This window comes from Theropithecus gelada, chromosome 14, assembly GCF_003255815.1.
Source record: "Theropithecus gelada isolate Dixy chromosome 14, Tgel_1.0, whole genome shotgun sequence".
Taxonomy (NCBI): domain Eukaryota; kingdom Metazoa; phylum Chordata; class Mammalia; order Primates; family Cercopithecidae; genus Theropithecus; species Theropithecus gelada.
The window spans coordinates 80578283-80600658 of NC_037682.1; the positions used below are offsets into that span (position 1 = coordinate 80578283).

A 22376-nucleotide genomic window follows, 5' to 3' on the forward strand; every position below is an offset into this window, starting at 1 on the left:
CCTAGAGAATGTCCCTATTGACATTAAGCTGTTGACACGTATTGCCTTGGAAGGAATAAAATGGAAGCGTTTTACAGCTTTGAACTTACGTAAGATATATTTCTTTTATGATTGAAAAGCAGGAGATAATGCTAACTTCCTGTCATAAGGCTTCCCACCTGGTTACTTCTTGAAAGACACAATATTTTTGCTCTTTCCTTTTACTTAGTTTATTGGAAGGTTGGCAGCATCTGGTAAGTCCCACCTGGAAGTGTTTCTGTGGCTTTGGACTGGGGACCTAAGATCTTTAGAGCTCTTACTACTTATATCTCCTCCTAAATTCTTTGATAAAAAACAAATTAAAGATTCTTTCTAGGACAATTTTTGCAGATATGTGGCAGGGAATGGTGTCCCAGAAAAAGCGTCTTGGCAAAGGCTTTTTAGATAATTCTCTGAATGTCTAGCTCAAATTGTTGCCTTTCACTACTTTTTCTCCTTTCTTTCTCAAACCAGACCACACTTTTCTCAGAGAACTAATTACCTTGTTCTATTGATTTTAATTCCTAATCAAATCTTTGTTGCTTTTGATTCACACTACATTGTCCTTATCCAAACCACTGGTAGATTCACATTGATTTTTGCAAAATTTCCTTACTCTTATCCTCTTTTTACAATTCCCAACTTAGTCTTATGTTTTAAAATCTTATATTTTAGTGTTAAATATTTGAATAGCTCAAATAGTATGGAATCATTTAAATTATAAAATTTTTAAATATGCTGAGAAAAGTATAAATGGTATGGAACAAATAAAGTCTATATTTAAAAAGTTAATATTTTGTCATATATGTTTCAAATTATACACACACACACACACACACACACACACAAGCTATAATTAAAACCTGTTTTGTAACTCCCATCTAACTCCCTTTCTTCTCTTACCAGATGATACTGCTATTCTGAAATCTGTATCCTTCCTTTTCATGTTTTTATACAATATCTACTCTTCACATTGTGACTATGTAAATAATATTATAAAGCACTCCATCATGATTGCATTTTCTTTTCTTTTCTTTTCTTTTTTCTGAGATGGAGTCTCGCTCTGTCGCCCAGTCTGGAGTGCAGTAGTGTGATCTCCACTCACTGCAACCTCTGCCTCCCAGGTTTCCCAGCTTCAAGCGATTCTCCTGCCGCAGCCACCTGAGTAGCTGGGATTACAGGCGTGCACCACCGTGGCTGGCTAATTTTTTGTATTTTAAGTAGAGACAAGGTTTTGCCATGTTGGCCAGGATGGTCTCAAACTCCTGACCTCAGGTAATCCACCCAATGCAGCCTCCCAAAGTGTTGGGATTATAGGCATGAACCACGGCACCCAGCACAGTTTCCTTCATATTTAATTTTTGAATATTCCTGGAGATAATCACCTTGCTTAAAACTATTCTCTCCACTGGAATGTAAACATCATAAGACCAGATAGTTTTATCAGTTTTGTTCATAGAAATATTTTCAGCATTTAGAACATTGCCTGAGATGGGGTTCACAACACTCAGCTCCAAAATATGGCACTTTGGCATACTGAATATTTTAAGCTGAAGGAGTTTGAGAAACAGCAGGTGTGGAAAGACTTTATGTCCTTCTCACATCCTACACCCCTGAGGCAGGTCATAAGACCCTCACATGAGAGGTGCCCTCCTTAGACCTGGAGCAAAGGAGCATCCTTATCTCAGAGGAATCTGAAGGAACAGGCCTTGCTAAGTTTACCTGAGTTTACTCATGCCCTTTGTCCTATCTCCTTTCTCTACAACTCTTCATTTTACATCAAACCTAGCACAGAAACAGCCGGGTTTAACTGCTTCTTCAGGTCCTTATGAAGGCTCCAGTGTTACATAAAACTTGTATTAAATAAATACGTATGCTTTTCTTTTGTTAATCTGTCTTTAGTTACAGGGGCCCCAGCCAATGAACCTAAGACGGGTAGAGGGAAATATATATATTTCCTCCCCTGCACCTGGAACAGTGAAAATGCTGGATATACATTTATTGAATGAATGACTAGATAACTGAATGGATGAATAAATGTTTTACAATTTCCCTTAAGATAAACTTTAAAATATTTACCATAGTTTACAAGGCTCTCCAAAAAGTGGCCTTTGCTTTCTTGTCTCATTTCTCCCTTATAGTGTCAGTTCCATTTTAGTTCCTATGTTCTGTGTCCACAACACTCTTCTCTTTCATTTTAGTTTGGCCAGCTCCCATCATTACTCCAATTTTTGCACTCCCACAATTCATTGAAGAGGCAATTTTAAATATCACCTAAGTTAGCTTTTACTCTTATGGGCTCTCACACCATTCTGGTCTTCTCTGTTGTCAATACTCAGTATCTTATTATTATTACTTGTCAATATTTGGGAAAATAATCTCCATGAGGGGAGGGATCCTCTTTATCCTATTCACTGCTAGCATCGGTACCTGTTAATTATAAGACAAAGAATAACTGCTTGCTGTCCTCAATGAAAATAAGTTGAATTGGGGACATGGCCTATGTTCTGACCTCATCCTCCATTTATTTCTCATTTCTTTCATGTCTTCTTGGTTTTCATACCAGATTGTCTTTATTTCTCTACCTAATTCCTGGTTACTGGTTCCTAAGAATTTATGACTGCTATTGAGAATATGGCTGACTTACAACATTTTAATGACTTTATTGATGATGATACATTCTCATAATACTCACCGCTCTGCATACATGTTTACACACACACACACACACACACACTCACATGTATTTATGTGTTAAAAAAGGAACTTGTAATCCTACCACCTGTAAACATCTTAACATTAGGTAGCCTTCATTTAGGATATTTTTTTATGAAAAAAATATATACACATACAAATAGTATATGGCTAAAAATATAGGTAGACATTAATGTCAGTTGATTGCTACTTTGTTTTCTGAACAATTGTTTAATTCCAGGTGGGCTCAGATTTCTTAGCCATGTTAATAATCTTACGGGAGATCCCTTAGCCATGCTAATAATCTTATAGGATTATGTTGGCATAAAATGAAATAACATTTCCAAGATGCTGCAAACAGTTCCTGTCACATAGAAAGCATTATATATGTACTGATTGTTATTATCACAATGAAGGCACTGACCCAAAGGTAACTTGAGCTGTCACATTCTAGGTTGAAGTAAGGTAACTATAAGCCAAGTGCATAGAAGAAAGGCTTGCAGTGTTTCCTAAAGCTAGCCCCGAGCTTTTCTGTGTCAGGCTTTGGAATAGCTGAAGCCATCAGGACATTCTAGCTAGCAATTCCGAGTGATGTGTTACTTTGAATCAGAGTCACTGAGGTGGGCTTGCACACAGCTATAGGCTCTTTGGAAAAGTGCTGCAGATTCCAGTTAAAGGTTAAACTTCACATAATATCAACGCAAAGACTTTTCTAGGTTTGGCATTTGTCCCCCACCCAGACCCCCACCAACACATACACACACTCACATGTATGCATCTAGCCAGAGACAAATCATTTTATTCTTCTGTTTGAAAACTTCCACTAGCCCCACACTGTCTATAGGATAAATTCCAAACTTGTTAAAGGCTTTACTCACAGGCTGGCCTTAATACCTACTTTAATCTTCATTTGTAACACTCTCCATCATTTTCCTGGAGGTTGACACATATTTACTGAAAGCTTACTCTAGGTCAGGCATTGTATTAGGTGCTGAGATTACAAATATGTTTAAGAGACAGCTATGTCCATGAGAGACTAACATTTCAGTAGGAGTGGAGATATATATACGGATCATTAAAATCTAGGTTGCAAAGTGATTTAAAGGGGGAAGCAGAATTTGTTAGGAAACTTAGCAGTCTACGTATATCAAAGAAGGCTTCATAGAGAAAATAACACCTGAGCAGAGTAAGGGAGGGTAAGTGGGAGTTACTCGAGTAAAGAAAGAGGGGTAAGCATATTCCAGGTAGAGAAGACTATATATATATATATATATATATACAGATAGGGAGGAATAAAATAGCATTCTCTGCGGATGAGAATTATGAGCAGTCTTTGACAACAGAATATAAAATGAAAGATGGAAAGCAGTGGTGATTGAAACTAGAAAGATCATAGGAGGCTAGGAAAGAGAGGACATTTTGTATGTCATGTTGAAAGCTTGGAATATACCATACAGAGTTATAAAACCAGTGGTAAGTTTTGAGTGATGGGATTCAGGACACACTACCCCAAAGTATGGCACCTTGGCATTTGAGAAAACAGCAGAAACAGGAAGGTAACTCTCACCTTCCCCCCAAAGTTCTCTCCTGAAGCAGGCCATAAAACTCTCATTTGACAGGTGCTCTCTCTGTACCCAGAGGAAGTGAACATCTGTATATCTCTAAAAATGCAAGGTCACTGACAGCAATCTGAACAAACAGGAATAGTTGAGTTCTCCCCAGCTAACTATCATTAGATCATGCTTTTATAATCCAATCATACTCCCCAATGACTTACCACTTCTCTTTCAAACCTAGCATAAAAATACACAAGTTTTCCTGTTTCTTTGTTTTCCCTTCCCTATGTAAAACTTATATGAAATAAATGTATGTGTTTTTCTCTTGTTAGTTTGTCTTGTTCCAAGGACTTCATCCATAAACCTAGGCTGGGAAGAAAAGATAATTACTTTCTCCTATACCAGCAAGGAAAAAAAAAAAAAAAGACAGATCTGTATTTTGGATACAGTATTCAATAGCAAGATCATCTTCTCCCTTCAGCACCTTCTTCAAGTAGTGTGATGACACCATTTCCTGTGTGCTTGAAAAAAATTTCAGCTTGCTGTCTCCTTTGTTGTTTTAAAGAAGTGTTAGACAAAGCATTGTTTGCAAAATCTAGGGAGATAATGGAGTCCACTTTAATTGGGAATTCTGTGTCAGCTGTGATCCAAGTTATTGGCTCTTTCCAACTTTAAAAATTTTCGTTGTTAAAAGCACCTGGCTTAGAAAATTTTAAATATGTCTGCAACAATTGTCTCAAAATAATAAACTGTGCAATTTCTGCCATTAAAAAAAGATCGGAATTCTCCCTGAAAAAAAATAGCAAGATCAAAAGTGGATTAAGAGGCATGTGGCATAAATCTAGGGACAAGGAAATAAATTGGAAAGTTACTGCAATATTTATGAGATGATGAGAACCTAGTTGAGTGAAGAGTTGTACTAGGAGAGGAGGAAAGGTGGTTAGGAATATTTAGCAATTCAAACCATTAGGGTAGATAAGTGACTGGATGTGGGTGGCCATATCCACCCAGAGAATAGAAAAGCAAGTTTACAGTTAATTAGTAAAGGGGCACAATGGTGAAATGATAAGGTTTGGATACACTGAACTGAAATAAGTGAGGACTAACCACGTTAGTGAGGACTAATCCAGTGAGCACTTAGATTCATGATCCTGAAACTCAGGAAAAGAATACAGTGTGAGCTGTACTACTGGGAATTGACAGCACGCAGGTAATAATTAAAACCATCAAAGTAGATGACATTATTTGGAGAGACTGTGTAGGGGGAAAACACAATAAGCTAGTGACGAAACCCTGGGAAACTTCAATATTTTATTATCTAGATTAAGTGGAAGAGGCAACAGCAACAAAAACAAAAACACCCAGAAGTGGTGTTTAGGTAGGTAAGAGAAACTTGTGTTATTATATGGCTGGCAGAGGAGAAAACTTCAGAAGACTGTGCAGCATCAAGCCCATTAAATTGAACAGAAATGTTTGTAAAATAAGGACTGACAAGGGACTATTAGTTTGGCCATGTGGTGACTACAGACATCTTCAGCTGAAATATTTATGATAGCATGGTAAGGGTAGGAGGCAAATTGCTTTGATAAATCAAGAGTGAGGAAGATAAAAGAAAGATTTATTACTCAAGAAAGTTGATTGGAAAGAGGGATGAGATGGAATTAACAATGCAAGGATTTGGATTTGTCTTTACACTGTAGAAGGACATTTTTGAGATAACACACAGTGTATCTTCTTCACTTTTTTTTTTTTTTTTTGTAAAGTGAGCTTCAACTCATGTTTCAAGATTAAACTTTCCCAGATTCCCCAGGGTTAGTTTGGCAACCCCGCCCTTCCAAAATACTTTGTTTACTCCTCACCTATAGCACCAAGAACACTGTTATTACCTGGTTACATGCTTTTCTTTTGCAAGATTATAAATTTCTTAGGAACTTAGACTAAATCTTTGTATTCCCAATCCAAATTACATTTTCTGGCACAAGCTAAGGCCTAAATTTGTTAAATTAATCATTAGCACTTGAAAATCTCAAAGACATGTCTGATATTTTCTGTAACTAAAGTTTTGATCTTTATGAAATAATCTATTTTTTTAGCCTTCAAAAAAGAAAATGTGGCAACTTCCTTAACACCTTCAGCATCCAATTAATCTGTATGTCTTGTTGATTTTACCCAAAAGCATATCTCAAATCTTCCAATGCACTATTTAGACATTAAGAATTCTTGTCTGCAACTACCCAACTTGTCTTCCTGTTTCCACTTTCTAACCCTTCCCAAATTATTCTTGGTAACAGTAACCAGAATAATATTTTAAAAATATATTTATAATAATGTATTTTTTCTTATACTAAAATTCCTGCAGTGATGTCTCATTGTCTTAATAATAAAACACTCAAACCCTGAACATGTTCTCCTAGGCTGCATAGGTTCTTGCCCCTGCTACTTTTTTGACCTCTTCTGACACTGTTCTCCTACCTGTTTACTCATATACAGACATTCACATGTGCTGTTACCCCAGACTTAATCTCTTCTTAGTTATTATTTGCTAAATATTTATATTTATCATTTAGGTCTCAGTTAATTTTTACTTCTTCAGAGAGAAATTATATGACCACAAATTTAAATGATGACCTCTCTGATATTTCCATGTTTTTATTCCTGTTCTTTGACTTCATATACAATTAGTCAATGAAGCACACAAATAGCCCACTAGCAAACAAAGAGCTGACTAGCCATGTGCATGTGTTGTTTTATGTCTCTTTCCCCGCAAGATGGTAAGATGTTTAAGGACTAGAATATAGGGAACAAGTGACACAGGAAGCATTGCTGTTTTTTTACCTCAATTTCTCAAGTATCTATTATTATAATGAAAATAGTAATAATAAAATATTTATCTGCTGAAATAATGAAAGAACAGACTGTGTTCATTCTCAATATCATAGTGTTACAGAACATGAGACAAAAAGTTACATCTACATATTCATTTACAAGGTGCTTAGCCATGCAAATTAGTTGACGTTGCAAGACAGTTTTTCATTTTCACCATAATCTAGTTTAAAAGTAGAAAAACATGTAAATAAATAGTATAAAGAAAAGATAGGAATATTGCTCCTCACCCTTCTTCAAGAAAACCAATCACAGAATTTTTTTTTTTTTTCTTTTTGGCACTTTTACTGTGTGTTTGCACACAGGCACACGATAGATCATCTATTCAACAAAATTTATTGAAGGCTTTGTGTTTAGCACTGAGTCAGCTCTGGGGAAAACAGGATGAATAAGAACATCAGAAAGCTCATAGTGTAATGGCAAAAAGAAGATTCAAATGCGATCAAAAGGGACTTGGATGTTTTATTAAATCGGATTTTTTTTTTTTTTGAGAAAAGAAAAAGTCTTCTGTATACATACCAATCACCAAAAAATGGTGAGCTGTCTTGAAAGACCCAGGATGATGGAATTTTTAATAACCAGACTTTTGAAATAAGTGAATACAACTACTATGAATAAAATCATTTGTCCTGGGAGGGATGGAGTCTAACACTGATGACCTTATGATCTTCTAGCCTCTAGAAGTTTTGTGCTAAATCCATCTGAATTCTAAAACCACTAGACAACCTGACATACCACATGAGGGGCTCTCTGCCTGCAAGGCTTTTTTGCTCTTTTTCTTGCATACTCAGTTTATGTGTGCCCTCCTCATGCTCCCATGTCTATAAATCTGTATCCTCTTATTATATTGTAATCATATTTTTAATTTTTTGCCTCCTTTATTAATCTGTGAACTTCATTAAGACAGAGGTAGTATTTTTATTTCTATATTTTTATTTTAGTGGTAGGCAAATAAGCATGAGTGCATTTAATAAATGTTTATTGAAGAAAAATTGGAAGACAGTATGAAAGGAATCATATTCTGTTTATATATTATAAAAATTAGAAAAGACTATGAAATATAGACTGGAGTACACGATGACATAGTCTTTAACATCTGTTGGCAGAAGGAACCAAAAGCCAAAACAAAACAAAAAAGTAAAACAATAAACAAGTAAAATCAAGTCTTGCCCTGTACCAACAATACTTGGAAACTTATTAGTTGGAGACTCCTGATTTCAATTAATAAAAACAAGAGAAGAAAAGAACTTTAGATGACATTCTGCCCAATTCAGTGCTACCTTTTTGTTCTTGGATATGTCTTGACATATTTTCATCACTTCCTGGCTAAAACTTCTTTCTCTTCACCTAAAATACACATATAATTGGGACCCTATTTAGGAACTTCTGGGAATGTCCTGGGGATGAGGGAAGAATGCCCAGTAGACAAGCTAGGAATTCTGATCTAATTTTGGAGTGAAGACGGACGTATAGGCACATCTCTCCCAGAGATTTGAGGATTTTAAAAAGTAGCTCAAACTTTGGGAAGCTTATGTTCCCAAGGAAATTATTTGTTCCATAAATAAGACTACCCAAGATGAGTAATACTTGGGGATGTGACCCCCCTCTCCCACGTCTGCATCTTTTTTCAGTTTATGTATATGTGGTGAGATTGTGACAGATTACCTGTGAGATCATCAGTGGGCCAAGACCCCAGCTGGCATGCCTTGCATGTATACTCATCAAAGACATACTCATTCTCCTTACAAGGTGTACAGGTCCAACAACAGCTGACTTCTCCCTTTCGGATCACCTAAGGCAAATATTTGAAATTTAGATATTTTTTTGCATAGATAAAAATCCAACAATTCTATATTCCAATGTGCTATTTTGCAAAGCAGAAAGGCCTTTCGCATACATTATTTTAAATGTTATCAGATAAGCAGTGTAATTTTTAATATTCTTAATTTATAATTAAAGAAAGTAAGGCTGAGTTTAAACAAGTCCAACATCATAAAGTTAGCTGGTAGCAGGATAAGGCATTAAATTAAATGCAAGTCTTTGGATAATTGGCCTTGGAAACCTGTATTTAATTAAGTACCTGTGCTTGTGCTCATATGTACATACACATAACTGAATTCACCCCAGGATCTGCTCTACTTCTCCTTTCCTCAAGTTAAGAACTGCTGCTCTCTGGATTTACCTTAGCTTCCTTCCCCCCATTAGTTGACTAATTGTGAGCAAAAAACATTGTATATTTCCTAATCTTCTAAAATCTATCCATATTGATAAATATAATTAGGAATTTGTATTGGGTAGAAGAAAGCAAAAGATTAAGATTTTCCTGGAGATGATCTCTTGATCTCTTTCTACTAAAAGTCTGATTCAACAATTCAGCCCATTCTTTCCTATTTTGGTAGCTTTGTTTTGTTTGAAGGTAGATGAGGTCATTCAGACTATTATATACCTCTTAATCTATTTGACTTTTTTAAGGTAATGGAAAATAATTGAAATAATTTAACAGTTGAAAGAGTCACAGATGTTATTCTTTTGAAATAGATGTACCTTTTCTTCCCCACCATTGGTGCATGAAAAACCTCTCTGGAATAGACAGCATTCATTAAATGTTCTTTTAAATCATTAAAACCGTGGTTAATATTCAGCAATGACCAGACACAGTAATAGTTACACTTTATATTTCTAGTCTGAGATGCTGACTCTAGTAATGACCTTTGATAATAACATCAGCTAGATACCAAATATAATTGTAAGCTGACAACTGTTTTTTACATTTTTGTAGTATTTCTTCTACTGACTCTTTTTTTTTTTTTTTTTGAGACGGAGTCTTGCTCTGTGCCCCAGGCTGGAGTGCAGTGGCGCGATCTCGGCTCACTGCAAGCTCCGCCCCCCCGGGTTCACGCCATTCTCCTGCCTCAGCCTCCCAAGTAGCTGGGACTACAGGCGCCCACCACCTCGCCCGGCTAATTTTCTTGTATTTTTAGTAGAGACGGGGTTTCACCGTGTTAGCCAGGATGGTCTCGATCTCCTGACCTCGTGATCCGCCCGTCTCGGCCTCCCAAAGTGCTGGGATTACAGGCTTGAGCCACCGCGCCCGGCCTCTACTGACTCTTAAAACTACAACAATACAAGCAGGGAATAATGGCAAAAGGGCCTAAAATAGATTTTCCCTAAAGTAAGTAAATAAGTGAGGCAAAATTGCTCCTTAGACCTGATTAAAGTATTCTTCATAATAATATCGACTATTTCCAGGCTCTTTAGTACTTGTCCCATACTGTTATCCCATTAAAGCATTAGAACAGCTCTGTATGAAGTGGCTGGTTTATTTTTTTCATTTTCTTAGGGGAGAAAATTGAAGTTGAGTTAGCTCACATAGCATGTTAGGGTAAATGAGGGATCAACCAATGTATGTTGAACTTCAAATGCTCATGCTTATAAATACTGAGTCTTATTGGAAGATTAGACTGTGTGATATTTTGAAAGATGCAGGGGAAAGAGTACTGGCTTGGGAATCAAGTAGCACCAGAGTTCTCCAGCCAATGCTCAGTTTCTTTTAACTGGACCTATTGCTTTTACGATAATAATATCTACCTTATAGGATTTCCTTAGGATTAAATAAAACAACACAGTGATTTGTAAAGTGTAGAACACTCTAATAATGTTACCCATTTCATTAATAATTTGCACATAAATGTCCATATATAGAAATGAAGAATTTCATTTTCAAGGTATACCACACTTGGCAAAACTATCCTTGAACAATTATTAGATTTTGTAATGCAAACAGGCATATTGCAAAGCTGAAGGAGTGTCTTTCAGACCTTAGCAGACCTTAGCAGGGATTAGCAAATAAAAGCAGCTGCATTTCCCCCCACTGAAATACTTTGATTTCTTATGGTTCAGTTTTCATCGGTTTGTGAATTTCAGGTAAACACCTGAAATTAAAATAAGTTCATGCCTTTTTCCAAGAAGAATTCCAATATTATAATCTCTTTTTGAATCAATAGTGATAACTTAATATGTTTTCCTCTGATCATTTAGAACTTGTTTTATGTTTTCACATTTTATGTTCTGTTTCACATTTATTTTGAACACGAGGTAGTGACAATTCTCTTTCAAGATCCTGGAAGCAGTGGTGCTTTCTTTTTTATTTATTTTATTTTTTGAGGCAGTCTTGCATTGTTACCTAGGCTGGGAGTGCAGTGGCGCCATCTTGGCTCACTGCAGCCTTGACCTCCCCTGCCCAAGAGAGCCTCCCACCTCAGCTTCCTGAGTAGCTGGGACTACAGATGTGTGCCACCAGACTCAATTATTTTTGTTTCCTATTTTTTTGAAGAGATAGGGTCTCACTAAGTTGCCTAGGCTGATCTTGAACTCCTGAGCTCAAGGGATTCTTCCATCTCAGCCTCCCAAATTGTTGAGATTATACTCATGAGCCACTGCACCCAGTCAGCAGTGCTTTCTTTATGAATAACAATATATAACATATCTGAACCTTTACTAGACTAAACCCTTTCATGGAAACTAAGTTTACAAACTCTGAACAATGCCATGAGATGTTGATATCATGAATTAAATTGCTTAGTTACAGCCTTAAACCATATTAAGAAAATCTTATGCATTGTATATTTAATAGAGTAAAAATGACATCTGGTTAGGAAAATGAAGTTTGGGATTTTTAAAAAAGGGCGAAGCAAATATTGTTACAAAATAACCAGTATTAAAAATATGATAATAGACCGGGCGCGGTGGCTCATGCCTGTAATCCCAGTACTTTGGAAAGCCGAGGTGGGCGAATCATGAGGTCAGGAGATCAAGACCATCCTGACCAACATGGTGAAACCCCACCTCTAATAAAAATACAAAAACATTAGCTGGGTGTGGTGGCAGACACCTGTAATCCCAGCTATTCTGGAGGCTGAGGCAGGAGAATCACTTGAACCTGGGAGGCGGAGGTTGCAGTGAGCCAAGATTGTGCCACTGCACTCCAGCCTGGAGACAGAGTGAGACTCCGTCTAAAATATATATATACACACACATATATATATGTGTGTGTGTGTGTATTTATGTGTGTGTGTATACATATATATATATGTATACACACACGATAATAGGGAATAAAATTCTTCTAGTTATGTAAATTATTCCCTGTAGAATAGGGTAGAAAAGTATATATAAAGAAATCTCTCAAATTAGTCATTCAGCATTTAGAAGTTCTTTTTGTTTGTTTGTTTGTTTTGGAGATGGAGTCTTACTCTGTCACCCAGGTTGGAGTGCAGTGGTGTGATCTCGTGCCTCCAGTGTTCACGCCATTCTCCTGCCTCAGCCTCCTGAATAGCTGGGACTACAGGTGCCTGCCACCACACCCGGCTAATTTTTTTGTATTTTTAGTAGAAACGGGGTTTCACCGTGTTAGCCAGGATAGTCTCGATCTCCTGACCTCGTGATCTGCCCGCCTCGGCCTCCCAAAGTGCTGGGATTATAGGTGTGAACCACCATGCCTGGCCCTGGAAGTTATATTTTCAAAATGTATTGCTGTGAAGGGTCAAAAATAAAGAAAAAACATATGGTAATTTACACTGTGTAATTTTTCTACAGGAAGCACTGGAAATTATGAATATTGATATTCTTGGTGGATACACAAATAATTGTACATGAATTTAAACCCCTCATAATGAAGAGTTTAACTGCAAGATAATTGGCCAAGATGAAAATCTCTTTTGTCTTGATGTAACAAGCGTTAGCAAACATTTTTTTTACAAAGGATCAAATAGTAAATATTTAGGCTTTGGGCCATACAGTCTCTATTGCAAGTCAGCAACTCAGCTATCCAACTCTGCCAGTATAGCAGAAAGTAGCCATGGACAATATAGAAACAAATAAGCTTGGCTGTATTTTAATAAAACTTTATTTACAAAAACAGATAGTAGGTCAGATTTAGTCTGTGGGCTATAGTTTACCAGCTCTTGCTGTATACCATAACAAGACATACAGAAAATGTCAGATATCTAATATTTTGAGCCATTTAGCAGATATTAATACATTTATTTTTATCTTCTTTTACCTTATCTTTCTTCTTTCTGGTCTTATGCTTTCCAAATCTTCAGACCTACCCTTTGAGGGCCTTACTATCAATATTAAAATATTTCAGTTTCAGTCTTAATCACAGATGAAAAAACATATGAAATATCTTCTAAACAGAGTGAAGATAAGGTTGATTGAAAAGACCAAGTCCAGTGGCTCTAGGAATACACTACGTGAAATGTGGTATGGTAGTACTTTAAGAACTGTTTGATGAGCAAATAAATTATTTTGATATCATTTTTCCCGACAGCATTGTGCACCAATAGCTGCTCTCACCGCCTTTTTATTATATCTTTGTCTTCTCTTCATGAATTTTTAATTCTTGTAAGTGTGGCCACATCTTTTTTAGCCTAAGAGTAATTTTTTAATGTCCTCAAATTACCAAATTATCTCTTACATGCTTTTTGTCACATATTTCTTTTTCTTATACTTTTTATTTTTTCAGTTGACACACAATAATTGTACATATTTATGGGTTACATAGTGATGTTTTGATACACATAATGTATAGTGACCAGATCAGGGTAATTAGCATAGTCCTCATCTCAGATATTTATTACTTCTTCATGTTAGGAATGTTCAGTATCCTCCTTCTAGCTATTTGAAACTATAGAATACTTTTAACTATATTCATCCTACAGTGCTAAAGAACACTAGAATTTATTCCTCCTATCTAGCTGTGATTTTGCTTCTTTTAACAAAGCTCTCCCTATCCCTGTCTTCCTCCTTCCCTTCCTACCCTCTAGTACGCTCTTTTCTAATTTTTACTTCTGTGAGATCAACTTTTTTTTATCTTGCACATATAAGTGAGAACACGTGACGTTTAATTTTCTGTCCCTGGCTTATTTCACTTAACATTCTGTTCTCCAGTTCCTTCTACATTGCTGTGAATGACAGGATTTCATTCTTTATGATTGAATAGTATTCTATTATGTAGATATATTATATTTTCTTTATCCATTTATCTTGATACTCAATTATCATTACATTCTATTCAATCTAGCAGGCCCAGATGAAGGGTGAACCCTCAATTTTCATGTCTTTTCCTCATTGTTCCTCTTCTTTGACCTTTTTCTTCTGCTGACTACCATCTTATGTGACAGTGTGCTCTCTGGTCGTCTCTCTCTTTGTACCTGTTGCTTCTCAGCCTCTACCTCTTCTTCCTTTTTTACACTTTGAAAGCAGAAATTCTCTAAGGTATATTCTTGGTCCATATTTATTTTTTATTTACACTTTTAGGTTCTGCAATTTTGTCTATTGTAATAGCTTCAACTTTAACTCTATTCAATCAATTCCTAAATCTGTATGCTTAGCCTTATTTTTCATTGCTCTAGACCAAACTTTTAATCACTGGATGGCTATATCAAAACCAACATGCCCCCAAACTAACCAATCACCTTTTCTATAAAGCTACCCCTATTTTTCTATTCCTGGCAATGCCACCTTTTATTTACTGACACTTAGAATTGCAGTTGATTGTGTTGACTTCTTTATCTTCCACAACTCAACATCAAATTGGTAGTCAGCCTGATTGAATCTACATCTGTAATGTTTTCTCCAAATATGTCTTCTGGCCCCTTTTCATTTTCACTGTTTCTTCCCCAATTCAAGGCCTTGTTACCACTATCACAGCATGCTTCTAACTTGTCTCTTCTTTCTTGTTTTATAAATCTATTTATTCATTTTCCTTACCACAGCTCAACTTATGCCAACATCTTGATCAAAATTATTCTGACTCCTGTTTAATAAAAATTAAGTTCAATGTATTTAGTATGATGTTCAAAACTCTCCACAAATCTGGGTTCAACTTATTTCAACTTTCTCTTTTATAATAACCATTTAGAGCAATGCACTCTAGATTATTTACTTGTGCTAGACAGTCTTCAGTTACCACTTTTGTCCCTTTTCTTTTACTGTTCTTTCTTTGTAAGTGTTCTCTCCCTGAAATCATACTCATTTTTATGGTCCAAAGTTTGACATTTTATTCAGAAGAAATATCTCTATCCCTTTTGTACAAACTGATATAGCCCTCTTCTTTTCTTTCTTAATGAAGTCACCACATTTTACATAATGTTGCTTATCTGTGTCCATATTTTTCTCACACAGACTGTAAATCTTCTGACAATTAAGGGTGTCTCATTTATTTTTGCCTCATCAATATTAACTATTAATAAACATTTGATGAATATTTATTAAATAAATTCGAATTAGTGTCTTTTCTAACTGTAAACTTTATTTCCAGGAAGTCATGTCTTGAAAGGCTTGTATGAGCAGAAAGGGTGTGGGCAAACATGATTCATCAACTGGTTTAATCAAACCAACTACTAAGACTATTGTGAGTTGCACATGGGATTTCATAAGGAATGAGTGAGAATTTCTGACATTAGAAGCTTACAATATAAAAAGTAAAATAAGTGTTTAAAATTTTAAAAAATAGCTAATGATAATTAACACTGTTAAATTTACAACAAAAATGAAAGAAACATAGATTCCATTTTACCTTGATCTGGCCTTTCTCACATGGTTCACTGCACACAGATCTGATGATGTTGCTTTTCTTGGACCATACTTCATCATCATCCATTTTTAATTCTCCATTGTCCCAACTTCCAACGTTGATATAATCAAAATAATCTTTTCCCATTTCCTTGAAATTCATTATTTCATACCTTAGGAATAAGAATATGATAATTTTGCAGCTTAAGACGTAAATATTCAGCTTTTAAAAGGCAATATATTTTATTCCCAAAAATGTGTCTACTGTCATATAAGTAACACTGGAATTTTCCATGACAGTACACTTAGAATAACAAAAATAATCTGTCCATTTCACTTTCTTTGCAGAGAACATTTCCGTACTTTCAAGCTTACACCTGAAATAGAAAGTAATCCCATGTGAGAAGGTGACTTGACCTCAGCAGGATGAAAGACAGTTTCAAAATAACTTCAAGAAGTTTAAACAAGTACTACTGTTAGACTTCTACAAAAGATAGACAGGTTTTTGACTGTATTCAAGTAAAATGATAAAATTTCCATTTACTAACCAAGTGAGAAATTTGGTAAATCTTTCATCTTATTTTCAGCTTTAGGGGATATAGAGGTAATTTACAGAGGGCCTCATTTTACCTTTCTTACTTTGTCCATTATCAATGGCTAAATTCATTGTACAAAGATAATTTCAAGAGTGAAGTTTAAAAAAGTTTGAAAATAGCTTCTAAAGCACCTCATGCAATGTAAAAATGCTGGAAAAGAGTAGTTCCTTGTGAGTTCTCAGCCTTTGCTAACTATTGTTTTTTTGAGTATGTGGATATAAATGTAAAAAAAGAAAATCAATGTGCTTACTTACAAGCCTTTTCTTATAAGTAAGCTCATTTCTAGAGAAGAATCTCTGAAACAATTTTCCAATTTGAGGATATTGGATAAGCAATATCACCACTATCTCAGTTTCTACAGGTATGTCTCAGGCACACACTGTGCTCACATAGTATTTTATATATGTGACTCAGGACTTATAGTCCTGACAGATAGACATATAAATGCCTCCTCCAGCCTCCTATGCTCAGCATGTGTAGCTATTTGGAAACTGATATGAATGGAAAATGTTCTAGCTTTTGGATTCAAGTGATGAGATTACTATACTCAAACCAATGTTCTGTACAGAAATATTCAGAACAAAACTGGCATCTATTGAAACTTATGTTATAAAATGATGCCATTCTGTTTTCACTCCAAATCACAATTTTTACTGTAGGTTTTTTTTCTTCAGAATATTACCTCATTCTTGTTTTGTTGGTTGTTCAGTAACTTGAGGATTTTCCTTTAGTGTTGTCAGTCAGCAACAATTTGGTCTAAATTCTACTTCTAAATCAAAACTATCAATTTATAGGATACTTTCCTTCCCCCTTGGTCACAATTATCCCATGGCCTCGGTTCATGCAATGAGTTGAGATATTAGAACACAGAGCACTGAGGTAAAAAGAACTCTTGTATTATGTCATTGGCTACTTCAAATATATGAGCTTTGAGTATTCAAAGGGTGACTTTCTATGAGCAAATAACCTTTGAAGATTCTAGGATGGGAGAAAGAGAAATGTCAGTGTCAGACTTATTTCTTTGCTGCTGATAATTTGAAGAAATATGTGGGTGTTATTCCTCACTCAAAACTGAGCTGTCAAATCCATTTCTAGCAATTCTTAAGTCTGAAAAGTTTAGTTCACACTGTTAATTTTATAGATAAAGGACTGAAACTCAGTGAGGTTAATTAGTACAGATTACAGAGTACGTAAGCGTCAGAGCCAGGACCTAAACTAAGCCTTTAAATTTCAAATCTGCAGTTCCTTCTTCCTTATTAGACTGCTCCAAATCCTGGGTAGAGCTAAGAGACCATATTTTCCTTGCTTAAATATTGTAAAAATTTGAACCAATTTATATTGTAAGGCTTTTATCTCTATATCCACGCCTCTTTGTTTTATGTACAACAAATGGTAAAAAGTAAAGGGATCCAGTTTTTGAAAAATAAACGTGAAAACTCTATAGAGTGGAAAATGTCACATTTGACAGGGAACTTGTTTGCAGGAAAGTTAAACCTTAATTTCAGTTCAACTCGATAAACTTGTTATAGTTACATTTGAGACAATGAACCCTCCCTTTGGAATTAGCCTTTAGATTTCTGGTCATTGTTTCTTAATACAAGGCAAACACAAAGAGATATTATCACTCACGGCTAAAGCTGTGAAAATAGAACATTGCTTTAAAAATCTTTTTGTAGTACATTAAAAAAAGAAATAGATGAGAATATGTCTCCACAAAAGAATATTCTCCCCTTCACTTGTGAATTTGTATGAGCCCTTTTAATTTTCAGAGATAGAATATAGCTTTTATTCTCCATCAAAGGAAAATAAAGTGAATGTTTAAAACATGTTCTTATATAACTTTTAGGTAAGAATCAAAAGACATAATGACTTCCTGTAATCTTTAGCCATGATTCAATCCAGAAGACTGTATTTTGTTTCCCAAAAAGATAACAGTAGGCCGGGTGCGGTGGCTCACACCTGTAATCCCAGCACTTTCGGAGGCCAAGGCGGGCCAATTCCGAGGTCAGGAGATCGAGACCATCCTGCCTAACACTTGAAACCCCATCTCTACTAAAAATACAAACAATTAGCCAGGCGTGGTGGCAGGCACCTGTAGTCCCAGCTGCTTGGAAGGCTGAGGCAGGAGAATGGCGTAAACCCGGGAGGGGGAGCTTGCAGTGAGCCGAGATCTCACCACTGCACTCCAGCCCTGGCAACAGAGAGAGGCTCCTTCTCAAAAAAAAAAAAAAAAAACAAAACCCAAAAACACGGAAATTCTGTGTGCTCTTTGTTTTTGATGCCTTTAGTAAAGATCCAACTTGAACATATTCAGTGTCAGAAGCAAAGATTAGTGTGTCATTCCAATCACAAGACACTTTAATATGAATCTCCAGCTCAGTTTCTTTTTTCTCCTTCCCATCCCCTTCCTCCCATTTATCTTCTCCTCCTTCTCTTCTTCCTCAATCCTCCTCATCCTCCCTCCTCTTCCTCCTTCTTCCTCCTCCTCTTCCTCCTTCTTCCTCCTCCTCCTCCCTTCCCTTCTCCCTCTCCCCCTCCCCTTTCCCCTTCCCTCCCCTTCCCCTGCCTTTCTTTCTCATTGCACCTCTTGGTTTTTATATTTCTCTGCTTCTGAAATGTTTTTCTCAGCATAGTGTGTTTGTATATGTAATTTATCTGATTTAATATCTGTCCCTTCCTTTCCCTTACTCTCTACCTCCTCATGTCTGCTCTTTCTTAACTGGCCACAATTTAAACCTAGAATATTCTAAATAATTTTAAAAATAAATTTTATATATTGCTCAAAATCAAAATAAACAAAATATATTACAGTAACAACAACAAAAAGTTCTATTAAAGCATTTAAGGTAAACTAGAGAAAGTCAGGGTTCAATTGAACAGAAATAAGGAACTTTCTAAATGGCTCTAACTCTGAAAATTAGAGAAGATTGTCTTCAGATGATAATGAGGGGTTTATTCAAGGGGCTTAAACAGGGTTGTTGTTAGAGAAAAGTGAAAAATCATTTGGAGAAGACTGCAGAGTATTACATTTATGTGGATCCTAAGGCTCTTTCTATCTGTAATTCCAATGCTAAGGTGCTTTTCCTAAAAAAAAAAAAAAAAAATTGTAATTCTTAAATGTGTGCTAAATTATCTGTGGGTCGGCATAATAGATACTCCCAAGCCCTGGCCTATACAACAAAGCAATTACAATGATCTGTGCCTTTGGGGTTGGATAATCACAGAGTAAAGAGAGATCACAGAGTTAGTTAGACCAAAAACATGAATGGCACCTAATAATGGAACACTTTTATATTACATATTAATGCACTGAACCATTTCAAATGTAATATAAGAAAAAAAAATTAAGGTAAATTTTTACTTGATGATTGTGCATGAGATTTGCACATGTCCTTGCCCTGTTATTTAATTGACTATACAACCTTGGGCATGTCTCTTTCTTTCTATGACACAGGGTTTTTTAACCAGGAAAATCTAATAATCTGCAAGTGTGTGCCAGAGTGAGTTGCTATCTCTTTCAGCTTCCTCTGTTTAGGATCCTCCTCTTTTAACGCTTTAACTCTAGAGGATTCCTTAATCATCCCAGGATCCTTTGGTTTCTCACTCAGCCAGGAATACCTTTGATCTGGCAGGATGCTTTTACTCCACAAAAATAACAAACTAATGTCTACAAATAAATTTTCTCAGAATATAGTGTTTTTAAAATTTTGATCCTGGTTGATTAATTGGCAGGCTGTTGTATCAGGTTAGAAGTTGAAGCCCAGAAGACTGAGTTAAAATTTTGACTCTATCATTTACTAGACTGTACTTTTGGGCAAGTCATTGAACTTTTGTAAGATTTGTTTTTTTTTTTTTTTGTTTTTTTTTTTTGTTTTTTTTTTAGCTGGAAAAAAGAATGGTAACATTACTGACCTCATAGGATTAAAAAGTAGAGCACTTGGCTTAGTGTTTGGCTCAGAACATACACTCAATATATGCTAGTTATGTAAATGGATTATTTCGAGAAACAAAAGGTGGTAAATCACCTTTTCCTGAGTCTGCTTCATGCCCTTAGAGGCCAACTCTGATAATTTATTAATGGGTTAATGTCATACTCAAACCTAGTAGTGCAAGGATAGACTCAAAGCAATCCTGAATTCCCAGAAATTGTTTGCAAAATTTTAAGTATGTTGTTCTTGGAAGAATATGTATAAATTTTGTCTGAGTCTTGAAGGGATGATTGTTCCAATAAAGATTAAGAACCCCTTACAACATATTTGAAGGATTATGAATAAGGCAGCCATGTTCTGCCTGATCCATCAAGGTTTCCCTTTGGAATAGAGCTGGACCTTCTGAGGCATCTCCTCCCTTCCTGGTTTGTGGAATGGGTTTGGGTACCTGACATAAAAACTCTTGAATTGGTGGAGATACAGTCATCAAATTCTATCAACAAGTCCCAAGCTGATGTCAGTACTCTAGAGATGCACATGGGAATAATAAATTCATGTGCAGATATCTGGGCCCATGCCTTGACCTGAGCCTAAAGACTGAACTCATTGGTCAACCTGCCTGTAAAAGATTTACAACTGTGAAGTTTTGTTTGGCCCTGAGAAAATGCTTGTATTTTTCCTTCATGGATATATGGAAGAGCCAAAAAGTAGAAAACAACACATGAAAAGTCAGCTTGTTTTGGCAAACAGCCTAGTTATAGCAATATTCTTCGAGTCTGTAGAACAGAAAAAAAAAAAACCTAGGTTTTTCACTTGGCTGTATGACCTGAAACTAGCTATTACTTATAAGTCTGGTATGTGAAATAGTAACAGCTGCATTTGGGATAAGCTCCAGCTCATCTTAGAATATAGAATATAGAAGTATGCTAAACCAAGGTTGCTGACAGAATGTGTGGGCACATGTGGCGCGAGTTGTTGAGGATTTATGAAACCTCTTGGCAGGGTCAACTACAAACAGAGTATATAGACAGCTTTCCAAGCACAGTTGTTAAGTATGAACTATTGCTAGAAAAGCACTGAGAGACCAAAGGACCCTATTGTTTTGATAGAAGGCTGAGTGAAGACTCAACCCTGCTACAACTCAAAATATCATTTCAATGGCATGATTCCTTATAGATTAAAAGTGTCTACAAGTCTTAAATGACGTGTCGAGTCATTTAAGAATTTGCAGTAGAAGATAAATGTGAATTCTGGTAAGTTCTGGTACTTAGTGATTTCTCTGGGGACTGACCTATAATTATGAGTTTATGTTCTTCAAGTTCCTCTATAAATAATGAAAGGTAAAATTTCAGAGAAAAAAACAATTTGGTCCTTAACAAGGAAGAAAGTGATCCAGCTGGAGAATAATAAAATAAAATATGACTTATAACTCACTTGCTGTAGGTACAGCAAACAACAGAACAGAACCTCAGCCCCATTTCTGGATTACCAGAAATCAAATTGTTCCTATTTCAGAATAGTTCCATTGCACAAGAAAATAGCCGAATACAGGGAATAACATGACAAGCATGTACAGAGAAACCACAGAGATGATTTTTATTTATCTATGATCATGTGAGGTTCCTGTCTCTTAGTTTAGGTGTCTGAAATGTGATAATTCCCAAAGCACATTTTGAACATCAGCACCAATGCTTTTTTCCTGGCCACAGGAAATGGGGCTTCTTCTCTCTCTATCTTTGCTCATTTGGGATGTCAGGGAAGGGGAAACATGACCAGGAATCCTAGATTAACCACAAAGGAGAGAAAGAGACATTTCAGGATCAAGTGTTGGCTGTTGTTCAGTCTCTACTGTCTAGAGGAGAATCGTAACAATACCTTCCTGGAGAGTCTCCATTCTCGTCGAATAGGATCATATCTCCAGAAACCCCAGTAAAATTGGTTTTCATCAGGGACTCCAAAAGTTTCCGTCCATCAATTGGCTTCATTGCATCACAGAGTCCTGCATAGCCTGGGCAGAGGGACATCTGCATGTTGTGGAGCCCATAGGCCATCGAATAGATGGCGTTGATCACAAATCCCATTTTGGAATCCTGAACATGATGTGTTTTCAGAGTCAGAGAACC

General features: G+C 36.1%; 1 protein-coding gene across 1 annotated transcript in view; it reads right to left on the bottom strand.

The window, feature by feature from the left end:
* GRM5 (glutamate metabotropic receptor 5) overlaps nucleotides 1-22376 on the bottom strand; it is a 516353-nt gene that overhangs the window by 17149 nt on the left and 476828 nt on the right. The window contains exons 5-7 of the mRNA XM_025356721.1: nucleotides 22129-22375; nucleotides 15733-15901; nucleotides 8817-8943 (exon numbers count right to left, since the gene is read on the bottom strand). Coding sequence (XP_025212506.1) covers nucleotides 8817-8943; nucleotides 15733-15901; nucleotides 22129-22375 — 543 coding nt within the window. The remainder of the gene's footprint in view (nucleotides 1-8816; nucleotides 8944-15732; nucleotides 15902-22128; nucleotide 22376) is intronic.